Source organism: Osmerus mordax, chromosome 19, assembly GCF_038355195.1.
Source record: "Osmerus mordax isolate fOsmMor3 chromosome 19, fOsmMor3.pri, whole genome shotgun sequence".
NCBI lineage: Eukaryota > Metazoa > Chordata > Actinopteri > Osmeriformes > Osmeridae > Osmerus > Osmerus mordax.
The window spans coordinates 3,420,875-3,440,845 of NC_090068.1; the positions used below are offsets into that span (position 1 = coordinate 3,420,875).

Here is a 19,971-nt window from a genome sequence, read left to right on the forward strand (position 1 = left end):
TTAAAACTTTTTTGACTGTTTTTTCTGTATAATAGAAAACGTACATCCTGCTCCAGAAGAAATGTATACCATTTTCTGTTTCTAAGCATACTTCTTAAAAGTACATCAAAAGTGAACTATTTTTTGATTTTAAGTATGCTTTGAAAATAGTTTTTTTTTAATATACTTTTAAGAAGTATACTTAGAAAATAGTTAACTTTTTTATGCTTTGAAAATAGTTCACTTTTTATATACTTTTAAGTATGCTTTGAAAATAGTTGGGTGTGCATTGCCTTCGGCAAAGGCACAACCTTTGTTCTCTCACATATATATTTATTGGGTGTGCTTTGCCTTCGGCAAGGGCACAACCTTTGTTCTCTCACATATATATTTATTCTTTATTTATTCTCTTTATTATTTTCTTTTCCCCCCCCTAAGGATCTGTCAATATTTGGACCACATAGACATCGTGGGTGTGAAAAGTTTAATCTTGGTAGCGATTGAGTTGCTAGCCAAAGTCACTGATGCTACTAACGTCACGAAAACACGCGTGATGACTACCTCTAGCAGAACATAAGTTTCACGCTCGTTAACTTCTGGGAGATAGCTAGGCTAACTATAGCTTTACTGCAAGGAAGCTGCAGAAATGCCACAAGCAAAGAGGCCAGGGTGATAACTATTTAGTATTTATTCATTTTACCTTTTGATATGAAACACAATTGTGAAGTGTAATGTACAATATAAGCTGATATAGGAAATACATCTACTTTTGGAAACAATTGTCTACTATTTCACTGAAGCAATAGTATCATGACATTAGCCTCTGTTGCCTGGGCAAAACATACTACAGCGGTCTATGATGCATCTGTTTTCAATCGTTAAAATAAACATTCCTCACAAATACGTTTCCGTTGTAGGATTTGTTGTGACATTAGATGACAAGTAAACGATTTGTTGGTGAAATTATAACTACCTGTGGTTTCAAACCAGTGTAGCTCACTGCAACGCTGTAGCCTACGCGAGACACACTAGTTAGTACTGTAGCAAACAAAAACATCTCCACAGCTGTTTAGGAAGTCAAACGGCGACAGAAACATGTTCGGCACTCCCCTTACTTAATCAAAAGTCTTTAAATAGGTGAAACTATTTGACTACAAACCTGAACTTCATTGCCACAGACTAAACTTTGTCAATCTGTTCATGAAAATACCAAGACGCAGTAGTCTAGTACTGTACTATAGTAGTACAATTTACCGGGGCAGCTTCTCCACACAGGGCTATAGCCTATCCTTATAAGTCTATGGCTATATCGCATTTTGCGTTGTGACTGACAATGATCGCTACCAGTGAGCTTTTTATGAATGAGCGATTTTACACTAAATAAATGTCAAGCTTATTCACGTTTTTGGGGGCATATTTTCAGTTAGCAGATGGTACTGTTTGAATCGCAATTCCATCTGAGCTATTGCCGGTAACGTTGTTATTAGAAAAATCTTTAAAGGGGGTTCTTTATTAATGAATGAATGCAATATGAGTAGGCTAAATGCCTGAAAATATCACAATAAGGGAAAAACTTAAAGAGACTTTTAAGTCATAGAGATTAGGTAAATTTTTACACCGGTCTGCCAAATTTAGGCTGCTCACCATTCCCTCTTGCAGGGGAAATGAGAAGACAACTAATTAATTCTACACTTCACTCTTAGTATTTTTAGTTGTAAGCAGCAAAAAAAAAGATTTTAAATCTATGTAATCTTTATAAATAACAAGTATGCATTTTATATAAAATATACAGAAATATCAGTTAAGAAATGTCATTAAAAACTGACCCCTCGGCAACCAAGCAAGCACACCCTACAATTTCCCCAGAAATTGTACCGTCTCTAGTTTACTTTTGATATACCTTTAAGAAGTATACTTAGAAAATAGTTCACTTTTGATATACTTTTAAGAAGCATGCTTGGAAACAGAAATCGTATACATTTCTTCTTCTGGAGGATGTACGTTTTCTATTATTATACAGCAAAAACAGTCAAAATACTTTAAAAGTACATAACAGGTAAAACATTTTAGAATAAATCTTGTATATTCTAATTATTCATGTATATGAAAATCTATTATGCATTGCACATTGAATCTTTTTTGGTACTGAAGCTGTAACCTTAATTACTGCCAAAACATTCTGAAGCGCTATGATCTTATACTAATAATTATCAATTGGAGTATTAATGGAAAAAAACGAAAAAGCTACTTGAGAAAGAAGCAGACAGAAGGGTTGCATTATGCATTTGAAGGTTATACTGTCAAACTGACTGAAGAACGAAATAACGACGTTGAAAAAATGAAGATAGCGTGGCTCATTGGCTGGTCAATTCCCATGATGCAAGGCGGTAAATAGTTTTAAAATGTGCTGATAAGTTTCGAAATACAAATGTAACTTCATGAATTTCGTTTTTTAAATGTGTCTGCTTAGAATGTAGTGTTTTGTTGCGTGGTCATTGTTATGGTGGTTTACCATTGTAACCATGAGTTAAATGACTGTTACGTTTCATAAGAAGAGCTGGATTCCTTTAATGCTTGCGTAGTGAATAGCTTCTTTCAGCTAAGAATCTGCAGTGGAACTTTGTAAGGGTCCCCGTTCTCGCTAAGTGACTTATAATCTGAGGCGTTTGAGGGGCTCCTAAACTTTATAATATATTAGTAAGTAATAGTAAAATTACATTTATTAAGTTTACTTCTTGAAGTACTTACATTCATTAAAAGTGCACTTGAAAGTATTGCAAAGTATACTTTGAGGCTCTTTAGGAAGTATACTTATGAACTGAAAGTGCACTACACAGGCTACTTTACAGTATTCAAAATCAAACCTCAAATGTTATCGAAGAATGCGGAAGTAAAGTGTGTCACATGCGACCTATAGTTCCAAACATTGTATTTTCCACCGTTCAACCCCATTCATTTTCAGTGTCTCCGAAGCAAGTTAGCTGGTAAATTCCAAGGTATACTTTTAAGTACTTTAGGAAGTATACTTTATGAACTGAAAGTGCACTACACAGGCTACTTTAGAGTATTCCAAAGTATACTTTGAAGTACTTTAGGAAGTATACTTGATGAACTGAAAGTGCACTACACAGGCTACTTTACAGTATTCAAAAGTAAACCTTGAAATACACTATAAGTGTACTTTAAAGTGTACTAAATGACCTAAAAAGTGGACCAATTCAGTTTACTTAGTACAAAAATAATATATAAATAAGTACAAAAATAGTATATAAATAAGTACACTGCTAGTATACTTTAAGTAACATGATAATAGTATACTTTTTATATTAAGTATACTTACAAAATAAACTTGAAGTATACTTCTTTTTTGTAGGGGTTAGTTTATTGGCTATGGGGCTAACACGTGAATTAATGTTCCTGACTGTGTTTCATTCCAATAAATAACCCGTGTTGTCATGTAAATCTACAATTCACGATGCATGTTTGTCCAGATCTTTGTCAGGTTATTTTTTTTTATCAGTTAGCAAGATAGCTGACTGCAGCTGAGTTGAATCACGATAGTTTGGTTGCTAAGCTGTAACGTTACCCACCAGAAGTGGAAACAACTAACGTTATCATTTCAAATAATATCTAGTCAATCTGTTGAAAACAGTGTTGTGTAGACACAATAGATTTATTTGTACGTTTTTATTTCAAGTCTCCACCTTCGATGTTTCAGTGAGTGCTGTTGGCCGTGTTGCATCTTTGTGTCGTCGAAATAACAAGCTAAGTTTTTAACCAATATCAAAATGTAAAACAGCACGGAAACGGCAGCAAAGTATGATGCAAAGTGTTCATTCGAATCCATCACAAAAGATTGATTCCAACAAACGTGAGTAGACCCCAGAGTCCGACTGGAATTTTTCTCTGGACATTCGCTTATATATTTACTTTCCATTATTTTGTGATATTTTGTCATTGGTGCATTATAGTTGGTCACAGATGCATTTATGTATTCACACCCGGTTGGTCAATTGTCACAGAATTTACATTGCCAGTACTTTTCCTCTATCTTCCCCTTCCAGGGCCGATGTGAGGCCTTGCGGCCCAGCTGCACAGGGATACTGAGTTTAAGGACATAAATCTGTCCCCTGATGTCTGGCGCTTGTAGTTCTCAATATCTGGGCTTTGTAGTCCTTCATGGGAGAGGCCTACACACATACTTCTCTCTCTTGCACTCAAACTCTATCTGGGGTCTCATTTATAAAGCTTGCGTACGCATTAAACGGGGCTGAAAATGTGCGTACGCCACTTTCCACGCAAAGGTTGTGATTTATAAAAAACAAACTTGATGGGAGAATGTGCAGTCCTCCACGCAAACTCTAACCCTCCCGTAGGCCTACGCACATTTTGGAAACAGTTGGAATTGGCGACGCAGATGACCGTACTGTAGTCAGACTGCAGAAAGTAAATGTGGGAAGAACGATTACTCTTAATATTTATATATTTTGTTTTCCTCACACACTTTTTTCACTCGATTTCATCATTATCATGAAGATTTAATCCAGCAGTATTATTTTAGCTTGTACTGAGTGATAATTGTTCCATAAACACCTTGTACAATCAACTCAAATTTTAAATCAAAATTCAGCGCTGTCTCACCATCATATTGTCCACTACCGGAGTGCAGGAGGGGGAAATGCCCGACTGCATGTAATGCAGATATCACATATCCTACTTTTAAATAACTACATTTACATTTAGTCATTTAGCAGACACTCTTATCCAGAGCGACTTACAGTAAGTACAGGGACATTCCCCCGAGGCAAGTAGGGTGAAGTGACTTGCCCAAGGACACAACGTCATTTGGCACGGCTGGGAATCGAACTGGCAACCTTCAGATTACTAGCCCGACTCCCTCACCGCTCAGCCATCTGACTCCCAGATGGCTGAGCGGAATTGCAGAATACAGTGTATAACTAAATATATTTATTTAATACTGTGCATATATCATCATATGTCAAAAACTGGAAATAGTCATTAAGCTCCCGTGCAATCGCTACACTCCACGTCATCAGTCCAGACTTTAATAGATTACTGTTCATAACAAAACGCTTTTGTTTTCAAATTGTATCTCGACTCGCGGTATCACTGGCACAGTTGACGCCACTCGCACAGTTTTTGTACTGTGCGAGTACAAATATATACTGGATTAGCATTAGCATTCATGAGGTGCTTTGCATTGACCATTTATGGTTAAAAATGGCGGGGTTCAGGGCGGGGTAAAATGCAGATTCACGTACGCACTCTTGTGGGTAGTCTGTGATTTATAAAGGGAACATTGTGTACAGGTGTGCGTACGCACGGTTTTATAAATCTGAATTTTTGTGTGCGTACGCCATTTTAGGCTTTTGGGCGTACGTACACTTTTAGTAAGAATCCTACGCACAGTTTTATAAATGAGACCCCTGGTATTCCACATTTGGCCTCTATTTCTTCTATGTTTGAGTGGTAATACTAATCAGTTTACAGCTCTGCATCTGGTTTTCAGCAATATAGCATATAAAAGTAATAAAGGTGATTAAAAGGTTCATTTTCAATCATTTAATCCGTAATCATTACCCATGTTCATAATTACAACAGTGTGATGTTTTTTCCACAACATTTGCTCGGTAGCTTCACTCGTTGTAAACCAACCAATCAGCGCACAGCTGATCTATATATATTCATGATCAAACCATAAAAGGGAGAAAACCTCTCGTTTTATTCCAGGGCTATTTCACAGGGTGCATTAGGGCGCATAGAACAGCACCAGGGCCATTTTCAGCCCAAACTATGTTACATACCCTATTCAGAGACCTTAAGGAACAGTGTGAAATACCCTATAAAATCAGTCCTGTTGACCTTGGCTGGCTGACACATTGCATTTCTCCAAGGAGGTGTTAAAGAGGGATGGAGTCAAGTGGCTGAGTGGTTAGAGAATCGGGCTAGTAATCAGAAGGTCGCTGGTTCGATTATCGGCCGTGCAAAATGATGTTGTGTCCTTGGTCAATTCACTTCACCCTACTTGCCTCGGGGGAATGTCCCTGTACTTACTGTAAGTCGCTCTGGATAAGAGCGTCTGCTAAATGTAAGATGTTGGTAAACACCGGAGACAGCTGGGGCCTTTACTACGAATCAAGATTTGGCGTTAGCGAGGTAACTTCAGGTTCAACCAAGGGTTTTCGGTACTACGACGGAGGATCACTTGTTACTCGGGTAGATCGCCATGGTAACACATGCTGAACGGCTAACCTGGTCGGTAGGCTGCAAGGTGAACCACGAAAAGTCTTTTAGAAAATGATTCCCGCTCCACAGTCTGGCATCTACACAATCTTTAGCTCATAAAAAAGAACGATTCGTGCTAAGCTGCCAAAAAAAAGTTTGTCGCTGAAATTCCAGTCGATTATCGTTGCGTCTATGTTTTATGCAGAACTAGTTTCTTCAGAGCGTAATAGGATTTTGGTGACACGGTTCGACACGTGATCGTTCTACACCAATAAGGTAGCTGCTTTTTGTCAACATGGATGGATATGTTTGGCAAATAGTGGATGGGACCTTGCACATAACAGAAATTCGGCCCCTGACAGTGTTTTGCATGTGATACACTGCGGCTGCAAAAGTGCGTGTGAGACAGGCAGATGTTCATGTTTTTCTGCAGGACTGTGTTGCACAGACTTATGTCGTTGTTGTAATTGTGCCACACAAAAGAAACTGAGGAACTGGGAGATAACTGTCCTGACACTGACAGTGAGGACTGAGTGTCCTTAATCTGTTATTCCTTATTCTGTTTTGTACAGTTTTATATATCATATTTCATATTTTTCATTACGATTGTTTTTATGGTTGATCAGTGTTTTCATTTGTGGAAGAATTAATGAATGAATGTTACAACAACGACATAAGTCTGTCCCCCCCCCCCCCCCCCCCTCAGGTTAATGTAATAGCCTAGTTTAATAACTATAATATTGCACATATCTTCGTACTATTTCCCCTAAAGCAATAAGGTTAGGCTACTTAGAGACCTTCCACTCATAAAGTATGTTCTAAATGGCATAAATGCTGCCAATTATTCATTGACGTATTAATAATTGATGTTGGTCAGTAGCCTATTGATTAAGGTACTCGAAAGCATGTACACTGTCTGCTTCATTTGAGCTTGATAGGCTAAGCATTCTGTAGCAAATAATAACAATAAACCCACTATTTATTAATTAAAACTACTTCTGCATAGTAATGCACCGAAAATACAAACGTAAGCAAAGGCAGCAATCGCTATCGAATCAACAGACATGTGCAATTTAGCTAGCAGGGGAATAATACAGATCACCAGTTAACTTAATTTAAATTAGCAAGAATATAGACTAATACAATAACAGGCTTAAATTAACTGACAAGTTAGCTATACGACTTCTCAAAGACGCACAATCTCAACTGCGGTGTGAAGCGCGTATCCATGCTATTCTCCGACATGCACTCTAAAGGCCGAATTATACTTCTCCAACTCCGTTACGGACAGACAGACGGACGGACTCGGACGGATTGGTTGAATTTATAGTACTTCGAAGGCTGTGGGTGCTGAAAACAATTCACTGTCAGAAGAGTAGGTGGTGCAACGTTTTTTTGTAAGTCGTCGTCGAGTGTTTATTTACCTAGGTTATCGAGAAGTCAGAGCAAATGTACAAATTAGCCGTTTCATCAATAAAATACCCACATTTTCAGCAACTACACTGCCCATTTCTCATCACATTTTATTTCAGATGCTGATTTACATGTGCTGTTTAGCTGAAATATGAATTGTAAAAACTTACAGCAATGGCGGTCAAAGGATTCTGTTCGTCCTGTTTATCATGGCAACCCCGCCCCTGACGCAAGCGGTTCTTAATACGGACCAATCACAGCCAAGGGGTATCCGTAAAATGACGGACGGACAGACGGATAGTCAGGAAAATCAGGAGGTGCACGTAGAGCTCTCCGAGGGGCTCGGAGAGGGCACGGAGAGGGCGTTCCCTGTGTCCATCTCCGTAAAAACGGAGAAGTATAAATCGGCCTTAACAATCACATAGACGTACTAAAATTTTGTACAGCCCTATTTTTGATACCATGGCGGCAGAAATGTAGTCGTGGCGGGCCGCCACGGCAAAATAAACATAGGAAACACTAACGTGCAAGGTCCCATCCTCTATTGACAACCATATCCATCCATGTTGACAAAAAGCAGCTACCTTATTGGTGTAGAAGGATCACGTGTCGAACCGTGCCACCAAAATCCTATTACGCTCTGAAGAAAGTAGTTCTGCATAAAACATAGACGCATCGACAATCGACTGGAATTTCAGCGACAAACTTTTTTTTGGTAGCTTAAGCAGGACTCGTTCTTTTTTATGAGCTAAAGATTGTGTAGATGCCAGACTGTGCAGCGGGTTGAAACGATAACAGGGTTCACCTTACGGCCTACGGGAGCAGGTTAAGTTGGTATAAAAGCCCCGCCCACTAACTCATTCTTGAGGATAATGCCGTCACCGTTCATAGAGGATCCTGTGGAGCTCTATGAACGCATTCCCTCATGAGTATCTTTATGAAAGATATAGATTCTCAGCAGAGGGAATTACGTATCTTTGCCAGCTTCTTGAGCCGTATGTTGCCAATGCGACACATCGAAGCCGTGTGCTCACAGTCCCACAGACTATATATACAGTTTCGTTATTTTGCTACCTACTTTTATATTGTGGGTGATTCGGAGAACCTGAGCAAGAATACGGTCTGCCTCGCAATTTTCTTCAATGGCTGTTGCCACCATATTCTGATTAATGCAGTGATGAAAAGGAGATATCCAAAGTGCCCTTTGTAAAAACTTTGGACTTTAATATGTTGACAAAATGAAACAAGGATTTTCATTCTGTCTTCATGCAATGTTCTGATTTCCGTTCTGGAAATGTATGCACATTATATCATATTTTACAACTTAATGCATCATTTGCTCATTTAAACATACATTTACAGGAAACTAGTAATGAAAACAATATTTGACCTAATATTAGTTATCAACTGGGGAGGTTTCATGTTGATATGTTATCCCTATTCACTGGGTTGTCTCCCCTTAACCCATTCTGGGGCCCGTTCTCCGTACGTCGCTAACTCAGTTAGCTGGATTTGATTGTTGACGATTTGTCATTATCTTGGATTGTTCGGTTCTTCGAAGCTCATCCTGGACTTGCTGTCATAGCAACAGGTCCGTAAACGTAAACCTGCTAGGGAGCAGGTTTATTTTATGTAAACACGAATAGATTGAGGCTTTACAAGCAGAGGTGATACAGGAAGTCTGTCACAGACATGTCTTGTCCGTTTTTACTACAGGAACCTGTTGCAGAAGGTGCAAGAATAATTAGCAGAATTTAACATGAAACCGAATTAATTGCTCATTGCGTGATAGATAGGCTCCTTAAGCACAGCGCGATATGCTAGCCTATACTTTTTGAGGGTGTCATTACATAATGCATTTGTTGAAACCACATCATATGACATTAAACATGATACATGAAAATATGAAAGTATAAAAATAAAAAAAACATAGGCCTAGCTTACTGTAATAAGCAATAAAACGCGTCACTCCTCTAAATTTAATTTGGTCTGCTACTTTTTGCCAGCCGTTCTGATAAAATCTTAAAATTCTGAGTAACCTTCGAGCAAGCTGTTGCTCTGTTGCGGAAAAAACAGGGCGCTCATTTTGGCCACAGTGAGCAGCCATAGACTTATGTGAGCAGCCAATAGCAGCGTTGCTGATCAAGGTTTCTACTATCGATACATACCCCCTTTTAGACCAACGTATAACTCAATCCAGCTATACTAATCATAAACAACAAGTGTGTTCGAAGAACCGAATTAGCCAGATCATGATAAGCAAGATTATGTCATCTTGGATGTGTCATTTGATCTCGGATGTAATAAGCGATGTACGGAGAACGGGCCCCTGTTGTCCTTGGGTTGCTTTTCGCCTTTTTCTAATCATTTCCATATCAGAAATGTGTGTTTTATAATGTGTAGAGTACCATATAATGCTCTTCACAAGTTAAATAAATGATCATTTCACTACTTTCATTGAATTTGGTTGTTTCATTCACTTTTATAGCATTTTTCAAAAAGAATAAATAGGACATTGAAAGAAACAAATGGTGAAAACCCCCACAAAAGACTCAAAATGCACAACAAAAAAGCCACAAAAAGGTATAAAAAGACCAAAACGTAGAAAAACGTTTAACAAATACATCCTTATGTGTTCTCCCTTCCCTAGGAACACAGAAAAGCCAGCCTTGTTTTTTTTTATTAAAAGCCTCTTATACTCTATATCGAGCCTCTTGCACTCTATATCGAGCTCCAGGGTTCTTTTATACAAGGCCCTCACATTGTCTGCTCCAACCTGAAACAAATAAAGAACATTGTCCCTTTGCAAGGCACACTTGGAGAAAGTTGAAGGTGTCCATTTGACTACTGTGTTTCAAGGTTCATTGCTTATAATTTGTGTCTTTGTCTTGAAGTGGAGGCCCTAGGCTCAGGGGGAGGTAGACGTTCCTCTTCCTGCTAAGTTTAACACCATAGCAATTTAATCAATTGAGTCATATTTGAAATGAGCACTGTAACGACTTGTGTCTCATGTTCAGACCACCACCATTAGCAAGTCATTACAGACACTTCAATCACAGCCACACGTTCACACACTCTCACCATCTGTGTTGCAAGTGGTACATAAAACTCAAAAGTGTACCCCCAAAGTGCTCTCTGAGCAGGCAGACACAGTTTCCTGATCATCTAGGACCTCCACTTGAGAAAGTAAATGGCATATTTGATCAATATTCAGCAACCACATATGGCATACATACTGGCATATGACTATTAGTTTCACTGTTACCTCTGTATGGCACAATGGGACAACATTGGGTGGTGGCAGCAACACCACTGTATTTCCTGTCACTGCAGAGAACAGTAATACATTTCACTCCTACAATATTAATAAATAATTGTTGAATGAACATGGTCACATAGATTACTTGAAACATACATATGCTTGGGTTTCCGAGCTGCTGCCACCAGGGTCTGAAGAAATGCCCCCTTCCACTCCTTCCATCATGGGGCGACCCTGATAGCTGGAGAGGGCCAGCTCCTCAGCAGGAGTGAAGTCCTGTGGAGGAGGGCCCCCTCAGTTTTCTTTGCCTTATTTTTCTTCCTGTTGGCTGCAAGCAATTTCATTGTTCTATAGGCCCTTTGTAGCTACACCAATATCCTACAAAAGGGACTGACTCGGGCAATTCAGCCTTGTACTTGTTGGCCTTAAAATATGTGCAAGTATTGCCTACTGCTACTTACCGTTTTGAATTATGGTTTTATATTTATTTTGTATTTGCTCCCACGATCGTTTGCCACTGCCAGGGTTGCAACTAAAATAATACAGCAACAAAAGTTTAACGTTATGTAATGCACACGTGTAATTATGGTCACATCTTGTGCCTGGGGCACAAGATATCAATAAGTCATGTAGCTTACGCATTTACAGCGTCTGCTATTTTCTGCCAGCTTGGCTGCAGCGACTTTGTTGATTTTTGAATGTATTATATGTCTGTATTCCTGATATGTTTGTATTACAATATTTCACGCAGGAGGAGTAGACAAAGTTTGGAAGATTATTGTTGGCTCCTCCTGCGTGAAATATGCGGCTCTTGTTTTGTCCATGTTTACGATTGGACAAACGGTGCAAACACCGCCCCTTTATGTGAAAGCGCACGTCTCTAGATTGGAAAGATCTGGGTTGAGTTAGAGAGTTGATAACCGCCGTCGTGATACCACTTATCGTGATTGCGATTGCTACGCTTCACGTAGCCGGGTAACTGAAAGTGATCCAGAGCATGTTGATCTTGATTCGTAGTACAGGCCCTTGGTCAGCACAGTGCTTCAGGGTGGCTGGAGAGACAGAGTCCGGCCCAGCTACTTTGCGGGGGTTCTGCCTCTTGAAAAGTCTGTTAACTTCTCCCTCCTGAATGGAGAGCCTCTTCTGTGTGGTGGTGGAGGAGGGGGGGCCTCTAGGGTTGGTAAGGTGTCGGTCAGGACAGTCCAATTGTCTTTCAAATCGACAGTAGAACTCGTTCAGGTTGTTGGCCAGGCGAGAGTTGTTGATTGAGTGGGGAGCTCTGGGCTTGTAGTTGGTGATCTGCCTAAAGGCTTATATATGCTTCTGCGTTTTTCGAAAAACGGACACATGGGAACGCCCTCTTCTCCGAGGAACGCCCTCTACGAGCTCTCCGTCAGCCCTCGGAGAGCTCGACGTGCACCTCCTGAATTTTCTAACTATCTAGAGCTACGGAGACCCCCTTGGCTGTGATTGGTCAGTATTAAGAATCGCTTGCGTCAGGGGTGGGGGCGGGGTTGCCGGGATAAACAGGACGAACAGAATCCTTTGACCGCCATTGCTGTAAGTTTTCACAATTCATATTTCAGCTAAACAGTACATGTAAATCAGCATCTGAATTAAAATGTGACGATAAATGGGCAGTGTAGTTGCTGAAAATGTGCGTATGTTATTGATGAAACGGCTAATTTGTACATTTGCTCCGACTTCTCGATAACCTAGGTAAATAAACACTCCACGACGATTTACAAAAAACCGTTGCGCTACCTACTCTTCTGGCGGTGAATTGTTTTCAGCACCCACAGCCTACGGAGAACCATAAACGCAGTCTATCCGTCCGTATCCGTGCGTATCCATGCGCCCGCCCATCCGTAAACGGAGATGCAGAAGCATATTGCGGCCTTAAGCCCTCTCCAGACAGAAGTAGAGTCGTTACCTGAGAACTGCTGTCTTAGTCTCTATGAGTACAGCCGTTTAGCCTCTCTCACCGCCTTGCCAAACTTGTTCTTCGACTGCTTGAATCTGGATCTGTCCCTACTCCTGAACACTTCCTCCTTGTCCAACCTAAGCCATCGGAGTTTAGCTGTGAACCAGGGTTTGTCATTGTTGTAGCTCACCCTGGTGGGTGTTGGTATACAGCAATCCTCACAGAAGCTGATGTATGACGTCACAGCCTCTGTGAGCTCCTCCAGACTATTGGTAGTGGTAGAATCAGGTGTTCCCAGCATCCTAAAAAGACAAGTGTTATTTTCTTGCTTGAATCAACACTGCCTCGCTGATGGTACGGACTCAGAGCTTGCAGTATTTCTCTCATCAGGTGAGTCAACTCACAACTGTGAGTGTGAGTTGCCATGTTACTGTGGCCCAGTGCTTTTGAAATGCCATTGAGATTACTACGAAGGTGTTAGAAAATGGAGTTGATGTACATAAACAAAATATGTTACATATGTACCTATAATAGGACCGTTGTAGCTCTGACGTATCTAGTCAAAATGGCTGTGTATAAGGGTTGTGAAGTCGATTAAAGTGTCAATGCAATTTATACACACAGCCTCAGTCTTCCCCAAATTCTTCACTACCACAAGCCAATAATTCCAGATACAGACTTTTCTTTTTGGATTTTGTTGTGAGAGGTGTCTTATGTAAAGCAAAATGGACTGTGGTATGATTATTTTACTAAGAAAATAATTCCTATTCTTCCCATATATTTTAGATTGCAGGTTCTAGTGACAAATAAGCCCGTTATTGCTAGGTCAAACATCTAACAATTTCTCAAAGTTAGAATCACCTATTGAATTGTTATTGCAAAAGCTTATGCATCACCAATATTATACAGTAGTGGTCAGTAAGGTTACGTTAACGACTTTTACGGTGGCTCTGTAGGAATCACTTCCAGACTTGAGCAGGACAGATTTGAAATGTTGAAACATTTGAGTGACTGTTATTGAAGGAACATTTCCATCTTTGTCACATTTCCTGTTAATTCAACACTCCAAAATGAATATGTGGATTCTTATAATACTCTCAGCATGCTTTGATGTGTCTATTGTTTCAAGTAAATGCAATCTGGCAGTTACATTCTTTCTCTGACAGCGTTTGATACACTATGATGTTTTTGGATAGGCATATGATTCTAATGCTGACTCGCTCACATGAGAGAAAAATGAATTATTTGCATCTTAACTGTGCAAGTGGTGTTGACCTGTAGGCCAGTGTTAACCCGAGCAAAGGTTGTTGAAATGGATCAGCATTTTAATCAAATTACACCACATGTTGAATATTAATTTCTATTGTTAACAATGAATGGTCAGTTCAATACTACTTCCCTTTCTGTCTGTCACATAGGCCAACAAGCTGCGCACCAAGACCCTGCGTAACACCCTCAACCCTGTCTGGAGTGAGACCCTGACCTACTACGGCATCACTGATGAGGATATGGTCCGCAAAACACTCAGGTAATTGCTCCTCCTGCTTTCTAACAGTATATTTTCTACATTCATCCTCATCATCCTATCACAAAATACAGTTGCAATAGGATAGTATACAACCCACAATGCCGTTTTATCCTGAATACAGCAATTATTTGATTCAGTTCAATATCCAATGTTTATTCTCACTCCTACAATCTGCATATAATGGAATCACAGTCCATTTTGTGTGAGTAATTCTTTTCAGTCAGTGATGTGTATGAAAGAGAAACTCTCACCTTTGCTGCTTTGTTTTGCAGAGTTAACACAGTTTTGATATTGTCGACAAATGTCAGTAATACTGACTTGGGTATTTGCAGCTTTTCCTACCAAGTAATTGACTTTGACCCAATCTCTCAATCCCTGCCCACAAAAACCCAGTGTTGGTAAAAGGCAGCAGGTTTCCCATCCCGGTCCACTAATTGTATAGCAGTCTAACGCTGATCAGTGTGTACATTATGAAAAGCGGCCCTCATATGTGTCAGTGGATTTAATGAGAGTCATTGAAGTGTTGGAAGGAAATACGGTGACTCTTAGGTGTCCAAACATGCTTCATGTTTGGCTACCTGCAATGTCTGATCTCGTTGTTATGATCAGTGACCTATGCACTTTTGTAAAGCTCTCTCTTGGAAGTCACTTTGGATAAAAGCGTCTGCTAAATGAATAAATGTGAATGTAATGTGTCTGGGACATAATGGTATATGAAAAGGCCTTCCCTAGGGGCTGTTCTTCCCTAGGGGCCGCTCTTTGGGGTTAGGTCCTGCTGTATTTTTCTGTAATTTATGTCATCAGGCACACCACCAAAGAATATCATCTTGCTTCACACAACAAACAAATCCCCCGTTTGTTTCTGATTAAATTGTTCTGAATCTATGTGAGATAATGGGAACAGAACAGCTTTCGTTAAATAAACTAATCAACATGATTTAGCCCATCATTGGGAGATGTTGTTTTGCCCATCAGCCAGTATTGGACACTAATGACTATGAATTTAAACTAACAGCTAATTAGCTCGGCAGTTGATTTATCTGCTTCAGTGGATGGGCTTTGTTCGTTTCAGTAGAGGTGTTGATGACCCACACAAACTAATTGGCTGTCAATAATAATGTTTTTTTTCTAGGCGTATTATTACCGACTAGTGTCAGTGGTGGTGCCTTGGTTCCAGAGTAGGGATTTCAAATCCGAGTCACTGGTCTCTGTCAATGTCTTTTGACTAATGACATTGATGAATGTGCTGTGTTATACCCAAGGGAATAAAACTTGTCTGTGATACCTTTATTTTATTTGAACCCATAGCGCAACCTGCCTAAATATATCAACTGGCCACAATCAATACACTATTTTCACTGTGATAAGTGTTTACTTAGTGTGTTTGTGCATACTACACAGTGATCTTGCTTAGTCGTAGGAAGAGAAAGTTCCATCCTTCAATGTTGCGCAGTGTATACATTGCATCCTGGATAACTATGGGTAAAAACGTCTACTAAATGTAAGTGTATAGTGATTGCCACCCTCAAGGGCTCCCAATCACTTAACTCTCTGTTGTAAGACTTGTATCCGCAGTATTGATCCAAGTAAAGATCACTGAAGCAGTAAAAAAACGATTTTGTACTGGAAGTGATGTGAGCAAAACTGAGGGGGGTTTAGAATATGAAATCCAACCATTATTATAGTGTTTCAAATGGGCCGAACAAATTCGGATTTGTTGTTGTTGTTGTTGCTCCAAGTGGATATTTCTAAGGAGATTTGTACCAGTTCTCATATATCAGAGTTCTACATGTTTAAACAAAAAGACGGTCAGTAGAGAACATCCACTACCCCTGTGTACCAACAACCTCTTCTACATATATGAATCTGCATTTATTTACATATTAAGTAAGGAATTGGCTTTAGAATTTGGTAGTGCAACCACTCAGACTGAAATTTTGAAAGGGGTCCTTTTAAAAGGTTGGTTACTGGCCACTCTCTTTGTGAGTTATTTTGCGCTTTGTAATGGTCTGTCTGACTATTGGCCTCCAGACAAAACACATACACACAAGCAGGTGCAGACAGACACATTGTCTGTGTGTTGTGCTGAGTGAGTTAGTGTGTTAGTTTAGTGCATGGTGTGTCCGTGTTTATGAGAGAGAGGGGTAGAAATAGAAAGATAAGGATTGGAGACTATGTTAGTGCATCTGTGTGTGTGAATGTGGTGTGATGATTAGGTTGAGCCCACCTGATGATTCACAAGGTCACACCAAAGCCTTCCTTAGACTGTCTCTGCCTGTTGCCATGGGAACTGAAATCTCTTCTAGCTCCTGCCATCGGGAGCCACTCGTCTTATGTAAACAACAAAAATTATAGGACAGGGAATATATATATATATATATGTGAACATTTTCTCACCACGTCTCATTGTAAATCACTTGCTAATGCAGTACCTCACATTAGTTTTAAACTAAGTGTATTAAATAGGATTATGATATCTGAACTATTGTGGATGTCTAAACTGAACCTTTTGGACCAGAATGTGCAGTCTGAGGAGATATGGCCTTTATTCATCTCCATCCTTGTAAAGCACAAGGCACACAGCCCCTGGCAAAAATGTGCTGCAAAATGGAGAAACAGTATTCAGAAATATTTATTTTTGTGACTAGGTAATGCGTCCTGACATTGTCACTCCACATAAAGCAGCTGTAATACCTCAAGTAGTCTACAACTGCAAAGGTCCAAATGATCATGCAGAGTGCATTTTGGTTCATTGTTAGTTTTATTAACACAAAAAAACTAAAAACATTTTAAAAAGTACATCGTATGTCATTTTTTATGTGGTCATCATGACGCTATTCAAGTTAGACCCTCAATGTGATTGAGTCATTTATGTGAGGAAAGCTACTAAAACATCAAAGGAGACCTTAGATCAAACTTAACATGTGTAAATACCTTTATGAACGAACATGAAGATTCAACAACTAAGACATAAACTGAACAAGTTTCACAGACATGGGACTAACAGGGGGGGGGGGGGGGGGGTATGGCTGGCTGTTTGATATATTGCTGTAATAGTCATAAGTATAACTTCTATTTGTTTGAAATATTGCTATGAGAACAGATCAATGTTATCACCATTTTGCACTTTAACACTGTCTACACATGACTGACCATTGTTGTCACTGATGAGATTATCTGATGACACAAAGGAGACCACAGTTACACCTGTCGTGTTTAACTTGTGAAAGAGACCACAAGACAAAAACGGGTAACCATTTGATTGTGTCTGACGAACTGTGACTTTTGGGCATTTAACTGTTTGAGATATCAACATTTAAGAATGCCAAAGTCCTTTGTTGAAAAATCACTCCAAAAAGGTGAAAGGAAACCTGTTGAAATCATTGTTCCTTTAGCAGCACTCCTAGACTCTGGTAGCAAGTGTGCCCTCCATGTCTGTAGACATTAAAAGCTACTTGACAAAATAGCATTTGAGCCTTAGCGCTTACCTCACGTATCAATAAAAATAATGTGCTGCGTCGAAGATTTCACAAAAGGGATCAAAATCAAAAGTAACAGTCAGTATCTAGAGTGACCACCAACTTCATTAAATACTGCAGTGTATCTCGTCATGGACTGCACCAGACTTACCTGTTCTTGCTGTCAGATGTTACCACACTCTTCCACCAAGGCATTTGCAAGTTCCTGGGCATTTCTGGGGGGAATGGCCCTAGGCTTCACCCTCTGATCCAACAGGTCCCAGACATGCTCAATGGGACTGAGATCCAGGTTCTTCGCTGGCCATGGCAGGACTTTGAAGATGTAACTTTTTATTCTGTATAAAATGATACTGTGTTGAGCTTTGTGTGCAAAGAGAGGCTACGCCTGAATTAACTCTAGGCTTATGTAAACATACTGGGCCCTTATCTTGACCTGGGGGAAGAGTGAGCATTTGTTACTGACTAAGACTACAAGCTGTTGAGGGTTTGTTTGTTTCAAAGAGATACTGTTTGACCAGGGGTAGATGGAAACGCGAGGTCTGGTGACCATTTGCTTGACACCTACAGTTAGGTCCATAAGTATTTGGACATTGACACAATTGTCATCATTTTGGCTCTGTATACCACCACAATGGATTTGAAATGAAACAATCAAGATGTGCTTTAAGTGCAGACTTTCAGCTTTAATTTCAGGGTATTTACATCCAAATCAGGTGAACGGTGTAGGCATTACAACACATTTTATATGTGGCCCCCCCCTTTTTAAGGGACCAAAAATAATTGGACAAACTAACATAATCATAAATCTAATTGTCACTTTTAATACTTGGTTGCAAATCCTTTGCAGTCAATGACAGCCTGAAGTCTGGAACCCATAGACATCACCAGACGCTGGGTTTCGTCCCTGGTGATGCTCTGCCAGGCCTCTACTGCAACAGTCTTCAGTTCCTGCTTGTTCTTGGGGCATTTTCCCTTCAGTTTTGTCTTTAGCAAGTGAAATGCATGCTCAATTGGATTTAGGTCAGGTGATTGACTTGGCCATTGCAGAACATTCCACTTCTTTGCCTTAAAAAACTCTTTGGTTGCTTTCGCAGTATGCTTCGGGTCATTGTCCATCTGCACTGTGAAGCGCCGTCCTATGAGTTCTGAAGCATTTGGCTGAATCTGAGCAGATAATATTGCCCGAAACACTTCAGAATTCATCCTACTGCTTTTGTCAGCAGTCACATCATCGATAAATACAAGGGAACCAGTTCCATTGGCAGCCATACATGCCCACGCCATAACACTACCTTCACCATGCTTCACTGATGAGGTGGTATGCTTTGGATCATGAGCAGTTCCTTCCCTTCTCCATACTCTTCTCTTCCCATCATTCTGGTACAAGTTGATCTTGGTGTCATCTGTCCATAGGATGTTGTTCCAGAACTGTACAGGCTCTTTTAGATGTTTTTTGGCAAACTCTAATCTGGTCTTCCTGTTTTTGAGACTCACCAATGGTTTACATCTTGTGGTGAACCCTCTGTATTTACTCTGGTGAAGTCTTCTCTTAATTGTTGACTTTGACACAGATACGCCTACCTCCTGGAGAGTGTTCTTGATCTGGCCAACTGTTGTGAAGGGGTTTTTCTTCACCAGGGAAAGAATTCTTCTGTCATCCACCACAGTTGTGGTGGATGACAGAAGTGGTTGTGGTCTTCTGGGTGGTCGTGGTCTTCCGGGTCTTTTGGTGTTGCTGAGCTCACCAGTGCGTTCTTTCTTTTTAAGAATGTACCAAACAGTTCATTTGGCCACACCTAATGTTTTTGCTATCTCTCTGATAGGTTTGTTTTGATTTTTCAGCCTAACGATGGCTTGCTTCACTGATGGTGACAGCTCTTTGGACTTCATATTGAGAGTTGACAGCAACAGATTCCAAACACAAATACCATACTTGAAATGAACTCTAGACCTTTTATCTGCTCCTTGTCAATGAAATAACCAACTCCCTTTATGAGGGAATAACATACACCTGGCCATGGAACAGCTGAGCAGCCAATTGTCCAATTACTTTTGGTCCCTTAAAAAGGGGGGAGCCACATATAAAATGTATTGTAATTCCTACACCGTTCACCTGATTTGGATGTAAATACCCTGAAATTAA

At 40.0% G+C, this 19,971-nt stretch overlaps 1 protein-coding gene across 1 annotated transcript in view; it reads left to right on the plus strand.

The window, feature by feature from the left end:
• The window catches only part of doc2b (double C2-like domains, beta), a 196,668-nt gene that overhangs the window by 105,939 nt on the left and 70,758 nt on the right, over positions 1-19,971 (plus strand). The window contains exon 4 of the mRNA XM_067257791.1: positions 14,240-14,349. Within this exon, the coding sequence (XP_067113892.1) occupies positions 14,240-14,349 (110 nt within the window). The remainder of the gene's footprint in view (positions 1-14,239; positions 14,350-19,971) is intronic.